Source organism: Rhinolophus hipposideros (genome assembly GCF_964194185.1).
Source record: "Rhinolophus hipposideros genome assembly, chromosome: 3".
Lineage (NCBI taxonomy): Eukaryota > Metazoa > Chordata > Mammalia > Chiroptera > Rhinolophidae > Rhinolophus > Rhinolophus hipposideros.
In genome coordinates, this window is record NC_138049.1 from 76,874,021 (window position 1) to 76,897,832 (window position 23,812).

A 23,812-nucleotide genomic window follows, 5' to 3' on the forward strand; every position below is an offset into this window, starting at 1 on the left:
ATAATATATTTTAATATATTTATACATGTATTTTATGAATTTAAAATTTATAAATGTAAGACCATTCATAATAAATAAATATACAATTTAAAAATGTAAAGTATTTCATAGATATAAATTTTTTTAGATATAAAGAATATATATAAGTTATGATGATTAACAATAAAACCTAGTTTTCTTTCCTCACTTTATTTTTTTAATTGCTTCTCTGGATGCCAGATCTTTGGTATTAACTTGTACGTGTCCTTCCAAATTTTTTCTCCAAACTCACATAATCATCATTGGACACACACATACACACTATGGATTTTATCCTTTGTTTGCTTTTAAAAATTTGCATATTATATAGTTTGCTGTATTTTAATTTTTCTCCCTCAACATTACCTTCTATAAATCTATTTAAATTACTCGATACAGTCCTAATTTATTCTCTTAAATAGTTCCAAAATATTCTACAACATAGATGTATCATAATTTATTCAAGTGTTTCGCTGTTAATGACTATTCACTATGTTCAGTTTTCTGCCATTACAAATCATGCTGCAATAAACACCATTACATGTATGTGATATACTTCATGTAGATCAGAGTCTCAAGAAGGAGTTTGCTAGGTAAAGAAAGGGATTATACATTAAATTTTTTTAAAAATAGATATTGACAAATTGCTTTCCCAAAAAGGCTGTAGCTCTCTGCATACCACCAGCAATGTATGGGAATGCCTTTATCCTTAAATCACATCCAACAACAGGTGCCAGGGTGATGCACGTAAAGTCATAGCTCACAATTGCTTTAAAACACATATCACTGACTACCAGTCAGTCTGAGTTCTTTTATATGTTTGCTAATATTTTGGGTTTGCACCATAGTAAACTACCTTTTCATACATTTTATTCACTTTAAAAAGTTAAATTGTTCATCTTTTCTCATCATTCTTTTAAAAACTCTCTGAAAAGTACAAATGTTAACTGGTTGCCTGTTAATTATATTACAATTTCACCAGAACTATCATTTTGTAATTCAATGTTATTATGGTTCTTTACCATTAAAATGTTAATTTTTATATGTCTAATACATCTGTCTTTTACACTATAGTCCCTGCGTTTAAAATCTTGGTTAGAAATATCCTTGTCTCTAGGTTGCACATGCTAAATATATGTTGTTTTGTCTTGATTTTTACATAAATCCTTCATCCATCTTGAATTTATTTTTATATAGAATATAACAAATTTTTAACATGGGTAGAGTCAGTAGAGCCTGCACATCTATGGAATAATCCATCCTTTCTCATTGAATTGAAATACAAAAATTATTAAATTCTCATAAATATTTTGATCAATATCTAGATTTTCAATTTTGTTCAACCAATTTTTATACTACATGAACAATATTATGTTCTTATGGTGACTTTATAGAATGTCCACCTTACTATTGTTCTTTCTCAAAAAAATTTCAACTATTTTCAAGTATTTATTTATCCATATAAACTTTAAGTAATTTTATCTAACCTCAAAATAAATTTTAAAATGTCAGAATTCCTATTGTTATTGCATTAAATTTGCATATTAATTTTGAATTAATGAACTTTTTAATATTGTAACTTTAAAAAAATGGTATCTATATTCATTTAGGTCTTGTTACATAGCTTTTGATTGTAGATTATCATGTTCCTTACTTATCAAATTTTCTCAACGTTCTTATTGTTTTTACTACTTTTAATAGGATATTTCTATTTAAATTTCTAGATGTTTATGTATTTAAAAATCTACTTTTTTTTCAATATATCTCTGGTATCTAACCAATTACCTAAATTTTCTTATCAATTAAAAAATTTTCCTACCAAATTCTCTTAGGTTTTCTATCTATACAATCAGATTTAAGTAAAAAGAGATAGGTTTATCTCTTTTTTCAATGCATGTAAGTTATTTATTTTCTTGTGAAGCACTGGTGATGGCAATTTTACCTCTTTGGGTCTTAACTTTGATAGTTTAATTTCTAATCTAGTCCCCCCTCCCCCTTTTAAAAGAATATTTGCACTTGGACCTTAGTAAAAATATTTTATCAATTTCTATTTTGGAGATTTGATTATGAATGATGATTGCATATTAACAAAAGCTTCAGTATCTGTCTATATAATCATATAATTTTTATACTTCAATTGGTTGATGTAATGTATTACGTTGATATAATTCCTTAACTTAAATCACCCTTGACTTCCTAGTATAACTATTTGATCATTATTTTGCTGAATTTGTTGCATTCTATTTTCTAATATTTTATATATTGTTAATGTATATCTATATTCATAAATAAAATTTTGTTATAGTTTTCATTTAATTTCTTACTAGATTTGATACTAAAATTATGCTTACTTCTTTGAAGCTGTGCATCTTTGGTTTAGAACAGTTTAAATAAAATTGGCTAGATAAAACTTGCTAAAAATTCCAATTAGTCCTGATCCTTTATTCAATGATAGTATATCTTGAATCATCTCTCTAATTTCTTCCACAATATTGTAGTCACATTTTCCAACTATTCTTGATCAATATTTTACTTTTTTTGAGGAAATCATACTTCTTCTAGGTTGTCAAATGTTTCTTTAGAAATTCATATGGTATTCTCTCACAATTCTTTTAGTTCATACACTATCTATAGTCAAATTTACATTTATAAATTTCCTTATTATTTCTAATTTGTCTCATTTCTATTTTCTGTTTCTTTAACTGAATTTTATTGATTTATTTATAGATCATTTTATTAAACAATCTTTTGGACTTGTTTATCCTTTTCATAATTTTTAAAAATTGTTTCATCACCATTAGTGATTACATTTATTAATTCCGTTCTACTATTTTATTTTGGTATATTTATTGCTCTTTTGATTATTGTATGAGATAAAAATGTGTTTCCTCTATTTTTATATTTCCTCAACTGTAACAAACAAGTTTTGCACTATAATTTTCACCCTCAGTATAGCTTTCTATAAACAACTTTATTAAAGTATAGTTGGCATACAAGATTGTATTATTAGTTGTTCAGGTGTACAACAATGTGATTCAACATTTATGTGGCATTATTTATAATAGCCAAAACATAGATGTCCATCATATATACTATATATATATATATATATATATATATATATATATATATATATAATGGAATATTAGCAATAAAAAGAAATGAAATCCCACCATTTGTGACAACATGGATGGACATAGAGAGTATAGCTTTTTTATGTTCCATATATTTTCATTAAAGTATTTTCTTGTTCATTGATTCCTATCAATTTCTCTTTTCATTTTACTCTTTAATTCAAGTGTTATATTTAGGAATGTTTTTATTTATTTATTTATTTATTTATTTATTTATTTATTTATTTATTATTGTTTATATCCCAGAAACTGTCTTGCAAAGTGGCTGCTTTCTGAACTTATTTTTTTTAATCTATTGGATAAATTTATTATCTCTGTGTCTCTATCTCTGTCTCTTTGTATGTAACCTAAATGAATGGAGATAAAGTAACAACTGCAGATGCCAACTCAAATTGTACTTGAAATTTCTTACTCTTCTTCTCAAGAAACAAAAGAGGAAATGACAGCAGCAAGACCTTATGTCAACTCACATACTAATCAGAAATAATACATAGAAACCCTGAGAATTCTTGTGACAGTTTGAGGAGGGAGATCACAAGAATAGACTGGACACCTGGCTAGTTAATTATTGGAATTTATGTCAGTAAAATGAGGGCTTTTGTAAATATGACTATTTATTAGCAGGTAAAGCCAATAATTTACCATTTATATTTTATGATCAAATTCCAAATCTTTGTTAGGCTATATTTCATGCTCTTTCTTTTCTTTCTTTAATCAAAGAAAGCATAAAATAATTTAGATTAACTTGCCTCAGGACTTAGCAGAATAAACTTAAACTCGAAGCCAAATCCATTTACTCTCTTAGACTAAAATTTTCAGTTTCTATAAATGGCAAGGATAAAGGAAATAGAGAGATTCAGAAATTCCTGGGAAATATCAAGCAAAAAGCTTAACTAAAGTCTCATTTAAGCCAGCATGAGTCTTTTAAAGGGACATTAGCCTCTCTAATCTTTTGTCTGGAGACTTCACATGGGTCTTCTAGTGGGAAGATTCTTCTAGAGGTATCAAAGTTCCCTACCATAATGATAGCTTGCTTGCGGGTCAGGTGGCGCCCCTACTAGGGAAGAGTGAGCTAAACATACCATCAACTGAACTCTGAGGGAACCTCTTGATGTTATTTCCTGGCAATTCTCCTGGTTGGGAGCTCTATCCATAGCTGTGCTTCAGTCAGTTTTTTTTTTTTTTTAAGTTCTTTTCTTTTTTTCCTCTGCTGGTCACTGCTTTTCATTTTGTTATACAATGCACCCCATCTGGCTTCCTATACATCTCATACGTTGTCCCACTATAAGCCTTTGAATGAATTATTCCATTTGCCTCTTCCTTGTTCTGGAGGACTCCTACCTATGCTTCAAGATTCACTAATGAATCCTTACCCAACTCATTTCCATCTGCCAGGCAGAGTTATCCACTCCGTCCTCTTCCTTCCCAAAGCGTCCTTTATCAACCATCAAACACTTCATACGTACTCTTTGAAAGAATGTTTTGTCTCATTCATCTCTGTTACCCCACTGCTGAACATAGTATCTGATATAGAGTAGGTAGTAAATGATCAAATAAATGGATGATTGAACAAACAAATGTGTTCTAAAACCAGGCATGTATTTTGAAGGAAATTTCAATATCATAGAGTTACAGTTGGCATCGAACTGCTCTGAAAATAAAGCAAAGGCCTTTTAATTCACTGATTCTAGCTAACCACTCGAGACCAAGAAAGATGTTAAGGTAGGAAAGGATAAATTAAGGACAGATACTAAGAGCAGATACTTTAATTAAATTAAGGACAGATACTAAGAGGAAATTGGTCACTGACATGCATTTCTGAGATCTAGGAGAAAGAAAAGCCAAGATCCAATAATGTTTCCTCAATTAAAAACTATAGGTGAGTAATGAGTAAGCTGGGTATTGATCCCTGGTAAAATTCTAGAATTATTAAACAAACTGGTTTTAAGCTATTAATAAAGAATATGGTTATCAAGAGTGTATATCATGTCAAAAAACAAAAATTATGCAGATGTAATGAGATTGGTTTATTTAATTCAGTAAGACATTAAACAAATTTTCTTGAGATGTGCTAGATGAATGTGGGTTAAATTGTAATGAGGTAAGTAAGTGGTTAAAGACACTCATTTTAACTTCATTCATGTTTGGCTGTCACCTAGAAATAGTACTCAAGGGAGTGCCACAGAGCTGTGCTCCAGGCCTTGTTCAGTATTTATATCAGTTACTTAAAGACCCAGAATTTATGTACACAAAATTCGTGACTGTTATAAAGCTGAGAAAGGTGAATATTGTAATAGATGTTGAAATAAAGAGTTAAAAGCTGACCAGTAAAAACAGCAGGCTAAACCCAAAATAAAAGTAGCACATATAAATGTAAATGCCTACATTTTAATTCAAGAAAACCACTGCCTGACAGTAGTACACACCCTTTATATTTTGAGATCCACTCTAGCTCTAAACATGTGTGATTCTAAAGGTAATCTAGCTTTGCCCTCTCCTTTTACAGATGAAACCTTGCAGTCAGCTGGAGTTGGAGCCAGAATTAAGATTCAGTTCTACTCAATCCAAGTTCCTTTATTCTATTACAGCACCTGTATTATTTCCTGCTCTTTTAAAACACAAGAGAAGAACTCTATCCACTTGTGAACATCAGACTAACTAGATGCTGATGAGCTATAACATCCCAAGATTAAGGCTGTGAGGTGTCTGATGATCCCATAAACCAGAATCCACGAAGCACAATCGAAAAACATGATATACTAACATGGTTTAGAGGAACACATTAGCTATCTTCAATTCTACAAAAGGTTGTCAGTCACTGGGAAAAAAGGAATAATCTGAGAATGCATTCTTCCAAAGAGTTAGAACCAAGATAAATTGGTTAAAGTAACAGGGAATAAATTTTGGTTTAAAATAAAGAACTTAGAATTATCAGTTATTAGCATTAATGTGCAGCACCCGGATGACCATCTGTCAAAATCTGAATAACAGAAGAGAGTCAAAGTAGATGACCTCCTAAATTGCCTCCTACTTAAAGAAAAACCCTTGATTTGACCTGGGTCTGCTGGGTGCTATTGTGTGACTCAGCCCTGTGATTGTTACCAAGACTTCAAATCCATGAATCATCTGTATGCACAAGCAAACCTTAAATGGGAGAAAGGACCACTATCAGTGAGCCTCTGGAATACAGCCAGTGGGGGAAGCCATCTGTATTGCCACACTCCTTCCTCCCCAGGCGGGACAAGTGCAGGTACTTAAAATAACATTCCACAAAGTGTTTGTCCAAAGCATTAATGTTTTATCATTTTGTCTTGAGTTTTGATCTCATGGCATGATTATCAGCAGAACATGAAGAACAAGAAGGAAAAATGCAGAAAAGACAAAGCACATACGAATTGCTTTCTATATCGTATCTCATCCTCGATTGCTATTAGAACAAGTTGTCGATGGGGAATTACTTGTGTGACTTAAAGGGGATTGTGAAGATTAGCAAGGAAAAAGAAGAACCAACGATAATTTCTGTAAGATATTAGACTACGAAACAATAGCTGATCATAAACCCAGACAATAACTTGTCGCACAGTCGTTGCACAACAGCCACTTAGCACAGCAGCTGCGCTAACACCTCTGCTTTCCGTGCATTGGAATTCTGCTATTTAAGTCTGGTGGGACACACTTGTTCAGCAATTACTGTGCAGTGAACTGCTTCTACATTGAATGTGAAAGAAGTTCACATGCCAGTGGCTTCTAAATAAAAATGCACCTGTCATCTAATATTTGGTGACATTGAATTAATTGTTTTCCTATCATATGGAATGTACCTCCAACAAAGAGAGTCAGTTGATAAAGTATATTTATTAACTGAGATTTTGTGAAAACCGTTAACAATGATGAATGTTTGATGATTATGTTAGGCAGAAACGATTGCAAGATTAATTTTCAAATCTATTTTATTTAATTAAAAAAACATATTTGTTATACACTAAAATCTCTGTTACCACATGTAGGGTTACCTTTACCTTACTTTGAATTTAAAATGCAGTCTCATTCAGGAATGCTCAGGTGTGAGAGAGGAATTGCATAATAGATCCTTTCCTTGTTTTTGAGTACAAAAAAAAAATAAAGTCCCCATTCATGAATTCATACATTTATTTGAAAATTTATCTTCCTTTCTTAGAGCTGCCTGAAATAAAAATTGAAAGAAAGTAACTTGAGAAGGGAATCGGGCTTAGATGGGATGAAAGCAAAGCAGATGGAAAAGAAAGCAGTGGGGGTGGGAAGATGAAGGAGAAGCTGAGGAAAGGGGAGCTCGATGGAGCATGGAAAAAGTTGAGCCTCTGGTGCAGATACTGAAAAAGGGGCAAAGGGGGTCTAAAACGTAAAAGTGGGAACCTGAGACAATGCCAGAGCCTAGAGTAAAGTAACGAGATAATTAAAATAAAGATCAAAATAAAAGCAAAACTGAGGCAAATTGTAAACCACCCTTTTAGAATACTCAGCACTGACTAATGAGAAGCTATCAAAAGTCAAGTTGTCTTACTCAATATATAAATGAGGATCATTTTCCACTTATCCCTCATTGTATGCGTTCAAATTTCCACATTTTTTTGTCCTTACACTACATAAAATAGTTACTGAATAAATTTCCTTAACAAAACCAACCTAAGGTCACTACGGTCAAGAGTGCCAAAATTCCACTGTAATTGCAACTAAAAATTATGACACAAGAATCAATAGACAACCTTTAACACTACTGCTAAATTAAAAAGACACCATAATATCTGATATTAACTTACTATTTTATTTTATTGAATAAATAACTAAATGGCGCCTGCCAAAGGCAATGCATTTCAGAAATAATGAAAACTAGAGATATGTTAACTTCTATTCTCTGCAATATTTAGAATATTATTAAATATATTAATGCTTGATATAGTGTCATTTTTTGAAAGACAATTCCAATGGTCATACGTATAGAATTGATTTTGATCTCTAACTCTACCTCATAAATTCAATAGCAAGAATCTCAAAAAGTAGGGTTGATACTGAATCGAATGAGTCAAAATGATAATTATCAAATACTTCAGGAGGCTGAAAAGAAACACAACTTAACGTTGTCTACACTGTTCTCCTCTAGTACTGGATCAATTAATTGAATTCTTCTATGTGCTGGGCATTATGCTGGGTATTGGAGATATAGACATAAACAGACATTTATGGTCCCTTCTCTTATTCAGCTTCTACTCCAACTGAAGGAAACAGAAAAAAAAAACCAAAAACCTCATGTCAGTAAATTTATAATGATAAGTTGTGTGAAGTGCTAGAAAGGTGAAGTGTAGTGTTAAAGGTATAGTGAAAAATTACAACAAAAGAAACTGAGTTTGATTGGAGCATCAAGGAACACTCCTCTGAAAAAAATGACTTTTAAGATGTGATGAATGGATAGAGGTCAGCCAAATGAAGGGAAAAGTATTCCAAGCAGCGGGGGCACCAATGGGCAGTTCTGAGGCAGAAGTGAGCTTGGTGAGTTTCAAGAACTGGAATGGTTGGTCTGGCTGCAGTAGATGGAGAAAAAGGGCATATGGAGAGAGATGAGTTCAGAGAGGCAAGTATAGGCCACACCACGCAGAACTTGGTAGGAGATGTTAGGGATTTAGGGTTTTAATTTAATAGGAATCAATGAATTGTTTTAAACATAGGAGCCACATCTCTCTGTGATTTGGAGAATGGATGATGGAAGAGCAAGAGTGAAAATAGGGAGATTGGTCATGAGATGACTAATAAATGATGACGACTTAATGGTATTGGGGGAGATGGAGAGAAACGGATAGGTGTAAACTATAATTTGGAAATAAAACTGATTGATGTTGGATAGAAATTTCACAATATTGTTCAATAATAATAATGGTGACACCTTCCTCTTGTTCTTGATTTTAATTAGAAGTCCTTAATATGATATTATTTTTGGTATAAGTATGACATAAGTAACTTAGATAGTGTAAGACATTTGCAACTCTCTAAGTGAACTTGGTCTGTACTTTTTTTTGGGTCCTATCCTGATCGAGAATATTTTCCAAGGACCTCATGCTTGCTTTGGATACTGGTGTATTCAAGTTTTCTTCTTCAATAATCCATATGCCAAAGTCACCAGTGATCTATAGAGACAATTTATGTGCTCATTTAGGGAAGCAATGAGTTAGAGCCCTGGTGTTGCTTCTTAATTTTTCACCTTCCACATCTGTTTCCTCATCTTTGGAATGAGGATAATAGTAGCAGAGGGTTGTTGGGAAGATTAAATGAGATAATTCACTTAAGCTCATGGAAGAAAAACGGCTGTGTGTAGTAAATGTTCAATTAAATATTAGCTACTGATATTATTATCTTATTTGAATTCTAAGTAACATTTTGAACATTCACTCACATACCTAAACACTTTCTCCTACCTGGTAACACATTCTACTGATTTTCCCTGTACTTCTCTGATGCGTCTTTTCCACACTCTTCTTCCTCTCCCCAACTTCTGATTGTTTAAGCTTCTCCACTCACAGTCACAGGCTTTCTTCTACTTCCTACCTCTCTCCTTATGGAGTCTCCCCACTCCCATTGCTACATGCTGACCACTCCCCACTTGTAACTGTACTGCAGACTTTTTTATATACTCCAGGCTAAGGTCTGATTAGATACCTTCCATATCTCTCAAATTCATGGTATAAATCCCCATCCAAATTTCTTCCTCCTACAATGTACAATGGCCAGAAATGTGACAATAATCGCTATCACCACCTCTCTCATCCCCAAATCACCAAAATCAGTTGTTGCTATCTCCAAATTATATCTCAAATCTCTCCACTTCTCTGCATCTCTGCCAAAGTCGCAAGCTACAATCGTCTCTTGCTTGACTATTGCTGAGGTCTTCTAACTAGTCACCCTACAATCATCCTTTCTATCCTGCATCTTTCACCAATCTACAGCACGACATGAAACATGAAGGAAATGTTAAAAATTGGAATGAAGAAGCCAAAAGCATTATGTGTATTTCCTATGGTACTATCATATATATCCCATTGCTTTCAACTGAAAAACTAATAGAATTTATAAAATCCATAAGTAGAACCAATAAGCAATTGAGTAAACTGGCCAGATACTTAATAAAGATGCAAAAATCAAGAGCAACATTCACAGTCCTATGGCTGCCTATTATTTTCTTCCCATACAGCATCGTTTCCTAAAAACCCTATGCACTGTATGAGTCAGCTGAGTTGGTTGTAGGGCTTTAGAGACTCAAGTGATCGGACCAGAGGTGAGTCAATTCGATTCTCTCTATTCAGCATGGGGACATAAGACCCAGTGAGCACAGTTTGTTACCCTGTTTCCCCGAAAATAAGACTTAGCCAGACAAGCATCTCTAATGTGTCTTTTGGAGCAAAAATTAATATAAGACCCGGTTATATTATATTATGTTACATTATATTATATTATTTTAAAGACCAGGTCTTATATTATAGTAAAATAAGACCGGGTCTTATACTAATTTTTGCTCCAAAAGATGCATTAGAGCTGATTGTCCAGTTAGGTCTTATTTTCAGGGAAACAGTGTAGTAGCCTTTAGTCTTGGACTTACAAAGATATGCAAATTTTGGAGTGGTCCTTTAATACTAAGTTTACCCATGAGAAAGCAGAGTCAGATTGTAAGACAAGCAAGAGAACAGAGCAGTTTTACAGAGAAGAGAGATCATGTATGTAGAAAGAGGAAAAGAGAGAATGCAGAACTGTATAGGTTCTTAATGGTCTTTTAGTTCCTGATTCCAACCTCTTTGAGTCTCAGCCACACTCTGCTACATCCCAAATCAATCTTCATATTTAACATAAAACCTACCAAAATACCAATGACATTTATATTTTGGAACTAAATTCATAAGAAAGACAAAAATAAAAGCTAGCACTTAATCAGCACATTACTGTGTGCCACGCACTGATTAGGATCCTTTGCATGATAGTATTATGTAAATTTTATACAAACCCAGTAGCTGTCATTAAGATTCCCAGTTCAAAGATGAGAAAATCAAAGTTAGAGTAACTATCCAAACTTAGACATCCAGCAAGTAGCAAAATACATGAGTAGAAATATGCAAGTAAACATTTAAAAAGAGCAGGAATGAAATTGAATTTCCAGTGTAGATGTTAAAATATATAAAATATATATAAAATATATATATTTTAAAATATATAAAAGCTAAAATAATTAAAATAACATGGCAGCAATACAGCAATCTACAGACAGAATGCATACTCCTAAAATAATTTTCATCTATAAAAATTAGTATATGATAAGAAAGCATTATGAACGAAAGTTTAAGGAAATTGTTTCCAGACACAGTATTGCGGGAAAGGCCAAGTTTCATCTTCACCTTACAATTGTCACCAAAATAAATTTTAGGTCGAAGAAAGGATTAAAATGTATAAAAACAAAACTGGAAGAAAATATGAGTGAATATTAAACTGATTTCTTGAAGCACAGGAATTCAAAACAAAGGTAATTAAGGAAAACAGAAAAGAAAGATCCAAGTCAAATAAGAAATTTAGAATTTCTGTATATCAATACACAACAAGCATTAAAGATAAACCTGAAGATGTGAATGATATTTGCAGTATATATGATGTAGGATTATTATCTGGGGTATGCATGTGTGTAAATCTTAAGAAAATGTAATACTTAAAGCTAAGGGTAGATTAAGGATGAAACTACTACCTGTGAATGTGTAAACTGATTTTAAAAAAACAAAAAAAGTTCAGAGATAGTAATTTGAATATATGTGTCAAGAATCTTAAAAATTTCCAGAATCACCAATAATTCTAATTCCTAAAATCTAGTTTAAAGGAAGAAGGAGATGTGTTTAAAGACACTTGCAAAAGTATGCTAATTCTATATTGTATATACTAGCTAAAACAAACAAACTTAAAAAAAGAAACCCAAAACATAGGAAAATCTTAATTTCCAAACAATGGAATGGCCAAATAAAATATTATATATCCATATAGTGAAATATTATGCAGTTATTAAAAAAAGAATGTTAAAAGACCATTTAATGCACATGGCATATTGCAGTCCTTGATGGTAATTCTCCTCTTTTTCATGTCTCTCCTTTTTTTGACATTTCAGTTTTTCTATAACCACTATTAAAAGATGCAGCAAAAGAGGGTTAAACGTATTTCACGTAATCTAGAATTATTCACTAGCACTATAAAGAATCAAGAAAATGACTCATAATTAGTAATGACTAGCATGAAACCTCTAGCTTGCCTGTGGGATTACCATCACTTCCCAATTGCTTGCTACCATGGCTAATTGAAAGTTGGCATAGTTAACTTCCATACCAATTGGCATTGGCCACAGTTGAATTTCTGTGATTTTTGAAATCATAGTTATCATTCTACTCCATCTGTTCTCTGCATTTTTCAAGTCAGCTGTCAAATCAAAACAGGAATGACCTTCTTGAAAGTTGTGGAAGTTTTACATGTTACTAGGGTAAATGAAGCAATTGCATAACATGCTGATATGATGGTCGGTAGAATTGTACAAGGTGAACCAAAAGAGAATTTACAGTAAGGTGACAGATCAAAAACGATGATGGTAAAGTGCTGTATTTATAATAACAGAATTTAACATCCTTTGCTTTAGTTTTAAATACTAGGCATGTTTGTCAAGAAAGTTGTAATAGTGGAATCCTACAAATAACTTTTCAACTCTGACCTGCCTTTTCCAGTTGGTCTAGTCTCAGTTTTACTTTACCTAAAATTAATAGGCACATGAGACTATATAAAAGTACTAAATCATTCCTTGGTTTAACTATTTGATATACTTTTCTATTGCCATTCTAATTAAGAATTTCATTTTTTCTATAATGTTTTCCTATTACCCACAAAGCATCTCTCCAATTTCAAGTATGAAAACAACTTTGACACATTCTCCTAACCCAGCTATGTAAACATAATTTTAAGAATTATACTGCAAGTCATGGGAGAAGAAGAATAAATATGCTAATAGCTAAATCTATTCAACCATTTTACTCTGAAGTACGGTTTAACTTATATTAAAATAAGAAAATTTTTATCTCATTTGCCTTCAATTTATTACGAAAGTGACCTCATTTTCAGTCCTTCATGTATCCAAGGTGCCAGTTGAGAAGAGATATATAAGCAAACTGGACAAGATCAGCTGACACCAGAGAATCACTGAGCTAAGCCTAGTCTGAATTGCTAATCCATAGAATCATGAGGTAGGTAAATGAATATTTTGGGGTGATTTGTTATATGACAGTAGCCAACTAATATAGCCTCTAAAGAAAAGAATATGTGAATGAACTAATCAGAAACAGTTTTGGGGACACAAAGAAAAAACCAAGAGTTGTTAGATGGGTGGGGGTAGGGGGGGGTGGGGATAAGGGGAAAGGTGAAGGGATTAGGAAGCAGCTGGTAACCACAAGATGGCCTCAGGGTTTTTTGAAAATTAATTTGGGGAACGTATTCAATAATGTTGTAAAGATTTTGTTGGGTATCCGATGGACATGTGTCCTATTTGGGAGACCACCTCAGGGATACTGTGGATGCCTAATCATGGCACTGTACACCAGAAGCTAAACATTAATGAATGCCAACTATAATTTTATATATATATAATGTGATGGCTCGGTGCGAGGTCGGAGGGAAAGTAGATGGAGGGAGGGGGGTTCACAGTGTGAGGGATATAAATGATGAACATCTAAGTATTACCTTGTCTTGTACACCTGAAACTAATAAATTAAAAAAAAATAAAAAAAAAATATAGCCTCTTGTCTTTTGTTTACTTATGTAGAAAGAAAATTAGGAAGTAGTATTAAGCAACTAAACAATTAGACATAATTATATAAAATCTGTTTCTCTCAAAATATCAATAGTTAATATTTTTAATATTTTTGCTATTGAGATTAACATTCATAAGGACCTTTTATTTTTGAGGTACTTATTTAACTCCTATAATAATCCTATGAGGTAGGAATTATCTTTATTTCATGGAAAAGGAGACCAAGGTAAAGAAAGCACGGAAAATGTCCAGATTCACATGGGAATCCATTTATTCTATGATAGGTCACCATTAAGTCCACAGCTGAAGTAGTCAAGTCTAGGCTGGTTCTGCAGTGGAATTTTAGAAACTAGAAATGTGTGCTCCCTGCCGAATGACCTAGATGCTGCCCGCAGAATTTTCTGAAGAATAGTTTATGTACATTATATAGACTTACTCTCTTGGGTTTTTTCTCATTCTTTAACAAATTTTAAATGGCCAAAATATCTCAGTTACCCTTTCAAATTCTCAATTCAAGTTCTATATGCAATTACATTAACTGAATGAAAAATTGATTGTAAAGTAAAAATACATTCTAGTGTAAAGGGTCTTGATTTATTTGAAGCCATAATTATTGTTTCTAGTAGCAAATGATTGCAATTGATTGCCTGATTGACTACAACCTCATTATATTTAATGCTAAAAGTCAATATTTTAGTTATTTACTGGCAGGTAAAATCATATATTTGTGGGACTAGTATAAACATAGTCTTAACTTCTAACTTTGGATGTTATGAGTTACGTATGAAATTTAAATCAATCTATGAGAAATAAAGCAATAAACACAACTGAATAAACTACCCATTGTGCTCATTGGCTTAGCACTTATGTATCAGGACTATACATGATAAGTCACAGGTTCTGATACATTTTTAACACTGAAAACAAAAGGCAACAAAATAACAGGAAATGCAGTCAGTGTTGCTGCTCATTAACAATCACTTGACTAGAAACCAAAATGAATAATTCATCTGTAAAATAGATAAAAACACTTTTTAGCATTTTCCATCCCTCCTATCTCATCTTCAAACACAACCACAAAAGGCAAAGGCTGTACACCATTTACAAAATCAACATTAAGTTTACATATATTTTATTTTATGCTGACCCATGAAGATTTGAATTATGTCATCTGAAAATTACCTATATTGATTGTTTATAGAAGAAATGCAAATGATTGGATGTATGGCTTAATTATGAATAACTCCATATAACTTTGTAATAAATTTTACTTTCACTTTACCCTAAATTTTAATAGACATTTAATAATTTTATTCATTTGAATTTCACATTTCACACAGAATCCTATAATTATACTGGTTAAATAAATCATCTAAGAACAGGGATCAGTGGGATGTTATTCCAGTGGATTCTGCCAGGTGAAAAATATTTGCAACCACTATAAAACCGTAGTAAATACTTAACATAATTTTCTGATTTACATTAATATCTTATATTACATTTCAGGGCCTAGGTAACACTCGGGTAACAGGACAATAAAAATCACAAGTCACTGGGAAATTTACAACAATCAGTTTTTCAAAGTTTTAAGTGATGCATTAAAGAAGGAACCATTGTTTGCTTTGTGATTGTGTTTATTATTAGTTTAACTCAGAGTGGAAAAAAAAAGATCAGTAATTAAGATAATCAAAGTATGTAATGCTCATAAGTCTAAATAAGAATAAGCCAGACCTACTGAACCATGGATAGTTTCAGCTACAGAGAATGTCAAATGTTGGATACTATCCACACGTCTCTAAACCATATCATTCATGAAGAAAAGCTATTCGATTGTTCTTTTTTCCTTTTCACTAAACTTCAGAGAACTTCAAGAAACCAGAGCATTTTAATTCTTCAAATGGAAAAGTTCCACACTAGTAGAAACATCTTAGATCCTTGTAAGAATTTGCTGCTGTATGTGCCCATGTTAACTTAAATGTCACTCTCGAGTGAACTAAAATGGACAACATTTTAGCTAGAAAATGTAGGGGAAATGTCACGAAAAGTGTGGCATGACTAGCAAGCAGTTGCCACTTGTTTCTCTCTCACAATCAAATGATATTTAACAATAAAATTCGGCGGATTTACATTTAACACTGAAGAAAATAGTTTTTAAACTTTAAGTTAATCAGGGCTTGAACGACACCATAAAAGAATGACAATTTTGAAAGCAAACTAAATTACATGATTTGAAGCAATTAATTACAAATATTAAATGTTATTATAAAGCAGATATTTATATCCGCTTTTTTTGCTTCTTTTTATAAACGTAACCAAGTAATATTCCTATTTTCACAAAGACCTAAAGTATAAACTTGGGCTCAAGGTTTAGGAATGACGATCACTTCTATGAACCCCATGCTAAATGCCTTTTTCTAATGTGATATTCAGAGCTTAGTTCATGTATTTACATTTGGTCACTTAACAAGAATTTGACTGCATCACCGCTAGGAAGGCTGACACTATGGAAATAACTGTCATCCCAAGAGTAGATTCTCCATTTTGTCCACTAGTAGTAGTGGCCCACACAATACCTACAATAATAATGAAGTCACCTAAGGAAAATCCCCCCAAAAAGGGATATTTTAAGATCACTCCTATAAAAACAGGAAGCCAGAATACAAACCTCAGCTGTGGGACTATTTCTCACCCAGAATATAGATCGTATTCTTCCTGCCTCATGAACAATGCTCTTATAAGTTGAAGGATCTTTGGGTAATGCTCATCTAACTGCCAGCCAGGAATAGGGTAGTGGGATGGGGTCCTTGCTTCATGTCTGAATGATAAACCAGACCATGATAAACTTGAAAACAGCTGTTTTTGAGAGAATGAAACATCGCTTCAAATAATTTTTACTTGAGGACTGACTTGGCTGAATTGTGTTTGCCTGGGTTCTATATGAGTTTCTGCCCGGTTGTAAGTTGCTACCAACTGAGGAATGTATTGATACTTTCAAATGAGGTCCTCTATACCTGTTCAGGTTTCCTGGTTCTTCTCTGGACTAAGTTCCACATGTTTGATACATTGAGGAACCACATAGTCTGGCTTAAGAGTTAAACTGGCCTGAAGGCTAGTTTTCTAGCCACAAGGAAAGACAGCAGATTTCTCTACTTGGTTTATACTGGATTCTAGAAATAACACCTGAAAATTGTCATATTGTATTTTATCTTTGACAGTAGATATAATTTTTCTTTTTTGATCAGTAGCCATGTACCTTTGGTAGAAATGACTACTCTGAAAAACTTCCTGAATTATTTTATTTTGAGTCTACTGAATTTTGTCATTCAAAACAATCAAGGTAATTAAAGGCCACGATAAGGTAATTAAAGAAGAGAGATAGGTCGTGTAGTAATTATATACTCAGTTTTCTACAAAGAATTGAAATTCAAATTAGATTGTCTCTGTTCAGAAAACAAATTATGTTGTGAACAGTCCAAGAATGTCATGCTGGTGTCACACAAAACTGAGTGTTTCACATACTTTTCTTGTGTAACTAATCTAGAAACAAAAAGTTTATAATTTAGAAACAAAAGGATGACCTCAATTATTTATCTTATAGAAAAATACATGTTGATAAAATCAGAATATATAGCATGTAACATTGAAAAAAATAATATGATTGATATATGGTAAATAATAATCAAAGCAGAACATTTTTTAACATAAGGGTTATTATGTGAATTTAACATCTGACTATAAACCATTTGAGTTGTACTTCCCATTCAAGTTATTGTTTCTATTTGATGCCTTCTTTCTTCCTGATATCTCAGTCTCCAGAAATATTTTCACCTGATGGCAAACTTCACTATTTGAAGGCAATAGTTCATAGATATGATAAATCAGAAGGGAGATCTTTGAAGTTAAATATTTTGAATGTTTTTTTAATACCCCAGAGCCTCTGAGAATCAATTTATTACTGAGCAATACCATGTATAAGAAAATCAAAATAACCTCATAAGGTTTTAGTTATATGGTGACTTTTATTTACAAAGAACATAGTTATTTTCCTAGCTTATTCTCACTTAGTCCTACAGGTAAAATCCCATTAAATAAAACAGCAATACGTGTAAATAAAGCATTTATTTAAAGACATGGACTTGCAATGACTGTTATTTTAAAGCAAAAATACTCAAGGGATTCTTAAAAAGATTCATTTTTAAAAACAGTCATCACTTAATGGAATTATCCTTAATTATATGATTGTTATATGGCTATCCTTTTTTCTCCCTCACAGTTCTGTAAGAAAAAAGTAATTATCCAGTCGCTTACAACATATGTAATTTGTGTTATAGTAGATGCTCATTCTGTCTATAAATACTTATTGAGGAAGTGAATAATTGATCACCACCCAGAAATCTAAATATAGGCAATACTGTCTAATTTGACATTATCTCTTTCCCTTTCTAGCCCTCCTTCTCACTGTCCAATTACTTGACATTTTATGAAACAAAGGAATGATACATTTTTATTCTATTTAAAAATAAAAATAGACTTATAAAATACAGAATGAGTCAAATGATTGTCTGAAGGGAAATTTTAGATGACTAAGGCACTTTGTAATTGCTGTACTTTCAGCACAGAAAGCTGTACATTTGTAAAACAATGATAGCTTGAATATTGGGTTAACTGCTTTTCTCAGCTCCTATCTGGCAGCCTCTCTCCATATGGTTTTCTTTGCCTCTGGACCTGGTAAACAGCAACCCTGTGGAGTTTATAGACTCCTCTCAACTGGATGTAAGATATTGCACAATCCTTGTGGTTTCCCTACATTTTGCCCATGCAATTTAAACCGTCCCTGTATTAACCTTTTTCAAACTATGCTATTTTGAGTGCTCCATCTCTTTTCTGTTGGAGCTATTACAGTTTGTCCTATTTATTCCCTCAGGAAAAAATCCACTAATAAACCAGGTGTATATATAAGCAAAGCATTTATTTAAAGACTTAGATACCTAATGTATCAATGATGTTGTAACACAAAAGTATGCTTAATAAATGTTTCAATCATTTATATATCAATGGAATATATTAACTAGAAATGTCTAGATATAACTACTGTCTAAACACATTTAGAAAGATTTCTGAAAAACATCAATACAGCAAGCCTACCTTAATTGAAGCAAATATTTAAAAACATATCTACAAAATTATATAATTGCTTATATAAAAGCACAAAAAATTTAGATATTCCACTCCCAAATATTTTCAAGAATGCAATTTATTTTTACAAACGTATATGTAGAGTGAGATATTTACCTTTTCACCAGTTTCTCCTTTGCTGCCCTTAAGACCTTGTTCTCCCTGTAGAAGAGAAACATAATGTGTATAATAATAGGAACACTGCTTTTAACACATACAACTATTACAATAATAATTATAACATGTCTAACACTGAAAAAACCAATAATTATAAAGACTATTTCTAATATGTAAGCTGTAAACCAATATTAAGTCACATAAAATTAAATACTCCTAAAAACTGAAGGAATAATTTTCTAGGATACAAACTACAGCTTCACTACTTCCAATGCAATTTAATCTCCATAAAAGTTAATTTCTCCATATTTAGTACCTTTCTGACAGGTATTTTGGGAATTGAATGTATCAACATAGTGCCTGACACAGAATAAGTGAGCTATTATTGTTATTATTTCTATTAGTATTTATATAATTAGATCCAGAAGAAACATCCTTCTCAAGCTGACTTCCGCAGAATTCCATTTCAGTGAGAGTTGTGTAATGAAGGAGTTCAGGTTTGAACCCCAAAGTTCTGGCTCCAGCTCTGACATTACCCAGATCTCCTGCCTTTCAGCCATGATGGGGATTGGCTCTCAACCACCATATTTATGCTAAAAGGTGTAAGTGCCCTATTCTTCAACAAAACCCTCTCTGATCTGACAAGCCTATTTTCTCATGTGATTCTGCACAGATATTTATAGTACTGATGTTTCACTATACATTCAACAACAAACATTCAACAAACATTCATCGACCACCACATATATGTCATACATACACTCATGACAACATAGCCAGCTAGTATCAAGGATGGGTCATACTCACCCCTCCACCCATAAGAGGCACTCAGTAAACATTTCCTGAGTGTACCAAGACAAGGGATGAAGGGTTTCTTATCTCCAGCTTTTTTCTGTAATGCTTCAGCAAGGTAACACTTAACATGATTACAATTTGTGTTAATAAAGGAATGCCAGCTTTTTTACAATATGCATAGTCTCGTTTTCCACATAGTCTATATAAACAAATATACGTATGTGTGTATGCGTATACATACGCACATGATTAGATAATTATTTCAGTTTCATCTACCCTCCAAAAAAATATCATGAAAGAAAATAGGTTGGTATTTGGATATATCTGCTACTGAATGTATGTTCTGTCTGTTTTTGTACCATTTTTCCTAAAATATAGACTTTAACTTGATCTGTTAATTCACGCTGACATCGAAGCTGCTAAACCCCAGTACATCAGCCACAACGATGGCATGATGCATCCACCACCAACAGCTGCTGGAAAGTCCAAAACTATTTCCCAGCAGATAAATCCGCACATCCCTTGGCTTGCAACTTGACTCACAGATGCAGCACGTGTTGTATCAATGGGTTTTGTCTAGAACTCCTGTGAAGAAATTCAGAAGCTTGCCATTTCACCACTGCTCGTTCAATCTTATCATTTTTATCAAGACAAGTAATGGGAGACTTTTCAAAAGCTGTAACTATAAATAAGTGCATATCCTTTTTTAGTGGTAATTTTTGGCTACAGAGAAAAACCTAGATGCAATAGCAACTTCTGACATCTTGCTGCTAAGACCTATAAAACTTCTCCAGAGCATAAACATTATTTACTTGGCTCTGATGGGCGTCGACTATTGCACCAGTAATGCTCTCCCCTAGGGTGGGATTATCTGGGTGGCAGCAGCACAGCTGGCCCCACCTGAAGCGGCTCCCCATCCATCCCGGAAACTGGAATAGACCCGAGACTGTGTTTCCAGTAATGCTGGTCACATACAACCACACTCTTTCCCAGGAGGACAAAGCAGCCCTTGGACAGTAATGGGGTACACGTGAAGTTCACCTTGGTTAAGAGAAAGATACTAGGCAGAGAAAAGGAGGGGCCTGACCAATGCAAAAATCCCTACTTATTAGGATTTTACCATTCTAAAAAAGAGAGATTTAAAAAAAAAACCAGATTAGTTATAGCATCTTTGTAGCATTGAATATTTTATGTCCTTGTAATTTTTTTGTTTAGCTCAATCTGGGATATGCAAAAAGGGAGATTAAGAAACAGCCAAATGTTGTCAAAGGCAGTAAAAACGGTTCCACTCTTTACTTTAGACTGATAAATAACAGTGAAAACACTTCCAGAGCAGCTATGAACATTGTCATGGCCTCCAGAAGGCACCATTGTTGAGTTCAGAGAAGCACGTTGCTAGAGGCGTCTGACAAAGACCCCTCCTACAGTGGGTGGGCCCTTTGAGGTGGAATTGTGTCTATGGGCTGGCTCTCTTTGGCAAGATTGGTCAGCAGCTTTCTAAAAGAGGCTTTCAGGAAATTCAGTTTCATCAAATACATTTTCCATATCTTTACTGTATTATATGTAAATTCAATTTTCAAGATGGTAAAATTCTTAACTTATATGAAACATTCAAAAACCCTTTACCTTTTGAGCAGGTAAGCCTGGAGATCCATGTAAACCATTTTCCCCCTGAAAGAATAAATGATATTAGCCATTAAAAAAAACAAGTGAATAAAGAAATTTTTGCAGTCTTTTAACAACTGGCTCAAATGTTGCTGGGAAAGGTAGCTTAATACAAAATGTCCATCGAGTACAGGGGCTTTCAGTCTCCCCCTTATCTCACAAATCCAGGAATCATACTTCCATTTAAAAAATAAAGGGGCTCTGAGACGTTCAGTAACAGGCTCAAGGTCACCCAACTAGCGGCATTACCTGAGATTTGAACTGAGAGCTCTGACTCAGTAGCCCATGATTTCCCACGTGTTATTTAGTATTCCCTTCATTCATTTTCTCTCTTTCAAACTTCTGGGCATAATATTAAAGTCTGACATAGGCTTTCTGTGAGACAGGCACCTTTCTCACAACAACCCTATCAAGTAGATACTAGTATTATGACCATCTTGTTATAGATCATTACATAATCAATAGGAGATAGAACTGAAATTCAAACCCACACACTTCAGCTCTGTGCATGTAATCACCACCCTATACTCTCCCATGGAAAAGATTTAATTCTGGCAGGTAAGTGATCTCTTGCCTAAAAACTGAATCAATCAATCTATCTACCTACCTACCTACCTATCTATCTGTTCACATAGCTACCTATCTGTTCACATAGCTAAATAAACATATATATATATATATATACATATATATATATATATATATATATATATATATGTGTGTGTGTTTATATATATATATATATATATATATATATACACACAGAGGGTGCCAAAAAATGTATACACATTTTAAGAAAGGAAAAAAACTGTATTAAAAGTGTAATATTCAAAATATACCAATAACAAAAATGAATACAAATCACATTTGACTTCTGCAGTTATAAGAGGTGCTCAAAGTGGTTACCATCAGTGTAATTTTAATACTGTTTTTTCCTTTCTTAAAATGGTATACATTTTTTGATATATATATGTATATATGTGTATATATATATATACCCACACATACACATATACTTTCTTGCTTTTATCTGTTGATTGCCTTTAGATCATTTGAAGACATACCCAGTGCAATTTACTTGAAACAATTATTTGGGAGAATTTTTAGTTCCTTTTATTCATCTGGTTCCTGTCTTGGGCAAAAAGTTTCCAGCACATGCCTATCAATTTTCATTACTGGAATTCATGGGTCATCTCTTTAATAAGTCTGGTTTGTAAACAGCATACCAGCTAGAATGATATTCTCCTGGGAGGATGCGTATATTCTCGATGAAGGCTTAGGAATTTAGCTGCTTATAGGAATAGACTTTAGCTTCTGACGTTAGCTTAAAATAAACTAACAAGTCTATTGAACTGCCTTATTTCTAGCAATCATTTTTCTTCTTAGAATTCCTTAAATAAAATTAAATTCAAAAATATGAAGAAAAATATCACATCTTCAAACTTTAAAACAGCAATAATACGTTCTGTCCGATTCTAAAGAAATCTTTATTATTTTAATTAATTTATTCATTTTTAGAAAGTTTTAATCATTTTCACTAAAGGCGTACTGCTATATGTATGCACACATATTATTTTAAAGACTACGGCTTTTCATAGATTAGATTAAATTATCTAAGTGTTCCACAAATAACTCTTATCATCACAGTACATACTAAACACTAGAGGCCAAACTGTATTGCTAATGTAATTAACTGTTGAAACATCAATAAAATATAATGTTCTTATCTATGTAATAAATATATTTGTATTATTAAAAAGCTTGTTATATTTTTAGACTTCAGGCATCACAGAAACGTATCAGAAACTTCCAATTTCATTTGATCAAGTAATAGTAAAAGCACATTAAGTATTTGATGACAGGGAACATTCTGTCAAAATTAAGCTTCTGTTACTCATTGCAGAAATATGTGCACTTGTCCATAAAAAGCAGAATTATTTTCATCAGTTGGTCCAATATAGTGTTTTATATCATATTACAAGTTGCACATAAGAAGATATGGCATGTAACCCAGTAATGGACACTGACACAGTATACACTGCCAAAAATACTTTTTGAGGGAAAAAAA

The 23,812-nt window shown here is 32.8% G+C and overlaps 1 protein-coding gene across 2 annotated transcripts in view; it reads right to left on the reverse strand.

Moving 5' to 3' along the window:
* COL19A1 (collagen type XIX alpha 1 chain) overlaps nt 1-23,812 on the reverse strand; it is a 313,696-nt gene that overhangs the window by 201,243 nt on the left and 88,641 nt on the right. For both annotated transcript variants that reach the window (XM_081044396.1, XM_081044397.1), the window contains exons 10-11: nt 21,706-21,750; nt 19,285-19,329 (exon numbers count right to left, since the gene is read on the reverse strand). In XM_081044396.1, coding sequence (XP_080900522.1) covers nt 19,285-19,329; nt 21,706-21,750 — 90 coding nt within the window. The remainder of the gene's footprint in view (nt 1-19,284; nt 19,330-21,705; nt 21,751-23,812) is intronic.